At 38.1% G+C, this 6,749-nt stretch overlaps 1 protein-coding gene across 1 annotated transcript; it reads right to left on the bottom strand.

The window, feature by feature from the left end:
* Positions 1-1,202: 1,202 nt before the first annotated feature.
* hesx1 (HESX homeobox 1) lies at positions 1,203-6,703 on the bottom strand. Its single transcript, XM_088636611.1, has 4 exons — positions 3,921-6,703; positions 3,403-3,581; positions 2,243-2,344; positions 1,203-1,540 (listed from the first exon to the last, which is right to left on the bottom strand). Exons 1-4 carry the CDS (start codon positions 4,054-4,056, stop codon positions 1,433-1,435), a joined length of 525 nt encoding a protein of 174 aa, XP_088492737.1. The 5' UTR covers positions 4,057-6,703; the 3' UTR covers positions 1,203-1,432.
* Between the last annotated feature and the right edge of the window lie 46 nt (positions 6,704-6,749).

Genomic DNA, 6,749 nt, shown 5'->3' with positions numbered 1-6,749 from the left:
GGTGATGTTTATCCTCATCAGCCACCCTCCACATCTCTCCCGCCCTTCGCACCCTGATCATACCCACCTCCTTTGTCCCTCTTTATTAGGTAAAGCTGGTGTTTGGTTTCGAATGAAGCCCCAGCAGTGGGAGTGCTGGGAGGGGCTGTGGATTCACCCTGGGAAGCCGGTGGGCACTGTTGTTGTATCGCTGAGAGAGATACTTCGCTCAGATCACTCCCGTCAAAAGGCCAGCTGCTTTTGGATAAAAAGTATCAGCCAAATAAATGAGTAATAATCCAGCCACCCATTTTTTAACCACTTCTTCCAATTCAATATCGCAGGGGAGCCAGAGCCTATCCCAGTAAGTGACAGGCATAAGGCAGGGTACACCCTGGACAGGACTCCCGTCCACTGCAGGGCAGAGAGACAGATACAGTCTCATCAGGGCCAGTTTTACCAGAAGCCAATTATCCTACCAGTATGTTTTTGAACTGGAGGTAACCAGTGCGCCCCTACACAAACACAGGCACAACAGAGCTCCAGGCAGATCGCACCACAGATATGGAATTGAACCCAGGATCCCACTGCATCACCATCTTACCACACGAGTATTAATAAATGAAGAAATTGAGCCAGTGTCATATATATTACAAGATTTACTGATCTGTTTGCTGCAGGACACATTTTAATTAAGAAATAAATCCAGTGGAAAGACAAGAAAACAGAATTTGTAAACTAGGTTTATCTGCTCTTAAATGGTTAATTCCTGATGTACATTAGGAGAAGATAATATTTCCCTCTGTCTCAAACACATTGGACATAAGTTTTTGGATCACTATATCTACAGTAATCAAACTTAATACCACATCTGTGACCAGAAAACTGAATTAATTTGCTGATCACTGCAAAAGCTTGTCAGTGTATTTTAAAAGAAAACCATTCTGGGTATTCATAAACTTTACATAACATCACTTTTAAGATATTCACCTTTAAATGTTTTACAGATATTATTCAACTTTACTTTCCATGAGAGTCATCAGCTAAAATGAAGCAAATTACTAAAAATTTACTTGGTTTTTAAAGAGATCATAAATCTTTATGGATTTAGCCACCCTGCAATCTTGTGTCATACATAGACATTTTATTTTACTCGCAAGGCTCAAATATCCTACTTACTGCCTTCAGTTATTTAGCAGAGAACAGCAAGAAGTATCCGTGAATGATAGGGCATACATCACTTTATTATAACAACAGTAACTTATTTACAAGAGCACTGAAATATACACAATAAAATATTTTACAGGACTTATTCCAGAATGTACTGTCCACAGATTAGCAGTACAAGTTGTAGGTACCACACGGAATACGTAGATGACTCACGTTTAGTGTAATAACATGCTATTTATTCAGCCTCATATTAAGCCAGCTATTCCTGAGAAGGGACTGATACTCAGTGCTCTGCTTGCTTCTGTAGATCAGTGAAGACTTTCTTCACCACTATTAACTGTGATTCCCTGTGTGATCGTTTCAGTTTGGCACGGCGATTCTGAAACCAGATCTGTAAAGAAAAGAAAGATCCCATTGAAGTCACAACACTGGGATGGAACTGTAGTAACAACTCAGCATCCTAATACATTTTGCACTCTTTTCCATTATACAAAAGTAAAAGATGGCTTATTCCTTGCTTTGGTTGTGTGCTTAGAAAGTATTGATGATTATTTCATTTTAGACTTATCTGTTCCTCTACACTGTACAAAGGAACATTTCAAGTGCATTACTACTCATGAATGAATTTTTCTTCAAAGATGACTGCAAGAAACAAAAAAAGATGTCCGGAGGATGCAAATGCATGTAGCACAAGGCTCTGAAGCCCACAGGCAAAGTTCTGGCGCAGAAGACAATGAAACGCTGAAGTGATTTCCGATCCCGCTTCAGCAACCTTTCCAGAATTTGTGTGTGCCTGCTTATAAAGCAACGCTAGGAAGAAATCAGATGTGCTCTTAATAAAGGCAACACAGAAAGGAATGGGCAAAGCAGAGGATGAAATAAAAAAAGTACACTTTGGGGGTCATGTCTGTAGTTCAGCTACCTTTGTTAAGATAAGGGAATTATGAGCTTTGTTCACTAAAGAACAGACAAAGTGCATGAGACGTGATGTGTCCCTCCCTTCCTTGAAAGATATTTTTTTTTTATTTTCGGCGCTAAAAACAATTCAGCAGGGACGGTGAGGACGAACATGGTCGCACACAGGAGAACTTGCCTGTATTCTGTCCTCGTCCAGGTCCAGTTTCTGAGCCAGCTCTTCCCGCACGTCTATGCCTGGATAGGAGTTGACCTGGAACACACTCTCCAGTACTTCGATCTGGAACCAAACAGAACCGGGATTTTATTTCCTAGACCTGTCAATTAGAGCTGTAGTGCTGTAGTGTAGTCCCGAAACGTAAGCACTACGTAAGCTTTACTTACAGATATTATTTTATGCTTATACATAGATTTTACACATTTATGAACTGTAAAATAAATTTAGGAAAATCTCTAATCAGGTGGGGATGAGGACCTCAGCATACAGTGAAATAGATTTGCAAAACCCTGATTAACAGTAGTTTTCAGTTGCTTACCTAAATTAACATCAGATAGTGCAGGATTAGTGGTAATTAGGGTCTATGAAACCAGTGATGCGTGACACAAAACAGGTTTAAGCAACTGCATTGTACAGTAATTGCAGAACTCCCGAATAATTATTTGAAAAACGTAAGGGGGTTTCTTGAGAATTCCTCAAAATAAAAGTCAACATACTGTCATTTAAAACAAAAGGCTAGACTTCTAAAATCTTAAGGTATTAAAAGCTCAGAAACCAACTGAATAAACCCAGCTTAATTTTGAAACACATCTACAGTTCAATATGTACATAGGCGAAACTAGATAATTCATGACAAAATATATAACTATAGCTTTTATAGTTAGTAACTTATTTTTTATATTTAAATATAGATTTTTTTCCTATAAAACATACATTTTATTGTGTTGTATCTTCAGGTTAATTGTGTGTTTAGTATGGGTCGATACTCCTTGCCACTCAAATTATGAAGACCAATATAATATTAAATCTCAGGAGGTAAATAAACAAACAGACACACAGATAGAACTCCAGAGCCTGGAATCAAACCCAGAAGCCAAGTCACCCCTTAATATCACAATCACATTATTCTCAATCTAGCAAAAAATAAAAGCGTTGACTTCACAAAACCCTGGCAGCCTTTGGATTTACGGAGAACAACAAGAAAGAGTAGCATTATTAAGACATCTGCTGTACTTAAATTGTGTTAAAGTTATCCAGTATCGGCTTCAGGATTCCTCAGTGTGCAATAGGCTCACTGCAAACATTTCAGACTGTGAATATTCAGAGCTGTGTGCTCCTACCTGTCTGCCACTGAACGCAGTCCTGGGTCTGCGGCCAATATACCAGTTCAAGGTTCTCCTGTATGAGTCTTTGCAGTTCTGCTTGCTGGTGCTCCTCTCTTCTTTCGTTTGGACCTCTGGCATCACCCAGAGGCCAGGGGCAATGGAGAGAGCATCTTGTTGCTGTATTCTCTCTCCATCTGAAATTCAGTTATGGAGCAGTCATTTATCCACTGTTAACTTGTAGTTGATAGGGGTCTGTCTACCTCAATGTTCAGTATATGTACTTGTTAAAACCCAAAAGGTTTAAATTAATGTAACCTCGAAATAAACTACTTTGAAGTTATTTTACAGCGGTTCCATTGATATATTATTTATATTTTTACCATTGGTGGGTAGATAGTGAAGCACAAATATAACATGCATCACAATAGCCAGTCTCCATCAAAACCACCAATGTCATTTGGTTCATTTAAAAGGTTTTCAGTAAGAGCAGCAGCAGAAATAATACAACAATAATAATGATAATAAATCATTACCTGTCCATGGTCTGTACGGTTTAGTAGGAGAACTTTCCTCTTTTCTGTCCAGTCCGAGGATGCTGTCAATGGTGAATAGTGTCTTTCTGTCGGGCGGACGGAGCACTTTGTGAAAACTTACAGCAGAAGAAGGCATACTTCAAAACCTGCTGCAACTCCGGCAGGTACCGCAGCCAAAGACGAGGCAAGCAGTGAAGGAGTACTTCGCGAAACAGACCCTTTAACCACCGACGCTCTTTTAGAAAGAAGGGAGGATTTTCCACGTCAGTAATTAAATTCTTGTCGTTGGAAAGCTTAGCATATCAATGGAGACCCCCCAACAGGGGGCACGATGAGTAATTGTTTGCTGGCAGGTAATTTATGGGGACAAACTAGGAGCGACGACCAGGGATACAAAGGTGTTATCTCTACAGCCCAGAAAAAAAAAATTAATAACAACGCATCTGGACCCCACAAACTGCGAGGATGCTCCTTTCTTTCGAAGCATTAAGGTAGAAAATTGGCGCGTTTAAAATTTACTACAGAAGGGAGATCTGTTTTCTATGGCGTTGGCGTGAAAGTAATGGGAAACCAGTCAAGTATTGAGTAATCCCATTTAGGTGAATTTTCTGTACCATGGAAATTTAAAATAATAATAATAAGCTCTTAATGCTATTAGGGTAATCCTGCTGAATATTCCCTCCTCCCTTTTATCATGCATATAAGATTGTGAATGTGGTCAACGATAAACAAAACGTTGTGGCAGAAGGCGAGATATAGTGGGCGGCACACTTGTTCAAATCCAGTGTAAGTGTCGCCCCCCGTCCTCTCGGATTAGTTCACAGCTGCTATTCAAGAGGGCTCTTTAAATAAATATTCTACCTGTTTATTTACTTCCCTGAATATGAAGAGGATTCGGGCACACTTAAACCCATCTCTAGTGTATGAGCTCAAGCTCCGTGCCATTGTTTCTTTTTATTCCGAAAACAAACAAAAGTTGAAGGTTTGGATACAATAAAAGTTTAATTTCATATCATGCTTATAAAATTAGGTTTGGGAAAAAGGATTGCCGAAACCTCGGCGACTCTAAATAGAAATATACTGGCATTTAATACAATATTAATGTAGTGTAAAGAAGCTTTGTTTCCAACATTGCGTTCTTAACAATTACTATTTAACGAGTTTTGTTTTTCTCTGCACACAATAGTCTCAACCCACTGAGAATTTCTTACTTTTTTCTCTTGTATTATACAATCTAAATGAGGTTTCATGAGAACATTCTTGTAGAGGGTATCATATATTGATAGATTATTAATCGGATTACGTGCTTGAATTATTCAAAACGCATCAAAGTGCAAAACGTGAAGCTAAAATGTGCATCTATTTTCCCCTTCTTTTTTTTACTGAAAAAAAGATGCATATTGGAGAATCACTGGCGCATTTTTTATACCTGTATCATTTTGTTTTAATCTAATAAAGTATACTTAAAACACTATACTGCCCGCGAAACAATGCTAATTCTACAATGAGAATTAAAAAAACAAAAAACAACGTTCTTTACACCCAGAAGAAGGTTCCACAGCTGAAATGAAATTTCCTTTATATTACGATTTGTGACATATTTGAAGCGAACCCAACAAAAGCTATTCTTAACAGGAATGGACAAAAAAAATACTTCCCTTTTCCCGTCATCTTTCAAAGTGTCATGCGAGGGGGTACAACTATATGTAGGGAGAATATTCCAGAGACAAACTGTAACAGAGGTAGACCTCCCCTCTGTTAAAATTAATAATTTTTTAATTAAAATTAATTTAATGTTAATTAAATTAACATTTAATTAAGAAATAAAAAGGAATAATTACACTTTTCACAAGAAAAAAAAAGAACCTTTAAAATAAAACTTAATTTGAGGCATTAGGTCCAGGCTATCAATGTGGTTTTACATACAGTATGAGCCAGCATGCAGGTGAACTAGAATGAATGAATAACAAATTAATGCAGCTCTCCAATAGACTGGCCTCCCATTCAGTGAGAGAGAACACTAGTGTGCTCTCAGTCCTGTGGTGCTCCTGTAGCATGGGCTCAACCTGCTGTTTACTGATTATTGATGGAGGTACTATCTTGAGCCTTGGAAAACAGACACTAAGCAACTGATTTCCTAGCAATTGCAATATATATATATATTGTGACCACTTTCAACAATACACATACATTTTTGTTTCTTCCAGAAACTCTACACCTTTTAATGCCAATTAGTAGCTGGTGTCTGACCTATTTTAGAAAATCAAACTGATTTAATTTCAAGGTAGAATCACAGTGATAGCAGGACTTAGAAAACTGGATAGCTGACATATCGCAATCTACAACCAAATCAAGTAGAACAGTAAATTCAATTTAGCGCTGTATCAAAATAGACGCAGGTAACTATAGATTGGGTATAGAAAGTGCCAAAACCACAAATGTCTGTTAGATATGGACTGCTATGCCTTATTAAAATAAGCAGCTTTAACACAGAGATTACACAGCCTCAGAAACACTCCAAATGCATCAATATATGTTCCTTTGTTATATGCATCTTACAATGATAAATGTCTTCTATACCACAGGCACAGATGCACAGAGCAAGAATCTGAACAGTTCAGCTGAGTTTTAACATTTGTTTTACACAGGATAGGGGTTCTTTAATGATAATGGGTTCCCCTGTAAAAGCTGTGTCAGAATAAACAACTAAAGTGAGTATTGCTCATTCACCTGCTGGCCCGATGGACAGCAATGCTACACAAGGTGTGATAAAAGCTTTTTCATTGTACTCTCCACAGGTTCTTTTGTCTCTGCGCATGTATTTAGATG

The sequence above is a fragment of the Lepisosteus platostomus genome, chromosome 6, assembly GCF_059453375.1.
Source record: "Lepisosteus platostomus isolate fLepPlt1 chromosome 6, fLepPlt1.hap1, whole genome shotgun sequence".
Lineage (NCBI taxonomy): Eukaryota > Metazoa > Chordata > Actinopteri > Semionotiformes > Lepisosteidae > Lepisosteus > Lepisosteus platostomus.
This window is presented reverse-complemented; position numbering and strand designations above follow the sequence as displayed.

Coding starts and splice junctions, on each gene's coding strand:
- hesx1 (XM_088636611.1), bottom strand. CDS start 4,056: ATGCCTTCTTCTGCTGTAAGTTTTCACAAAGTGCTCCGTCCGCCCGAC. Junction 3,582..3,920: donor ACCGTACAGACCATGGACAG/GTAATGATTTAT, acceptor ACTGAATTTCAG/ATGGAGAGAGAATACAGCAA. Junction 2,345..3,402: donor CTGCGTTCAGTGGCAGACAG/GTAGGAGCACAC, acceptor GTTTGGTTCCAG/ATCGAAGTACTGGAGAGTGT.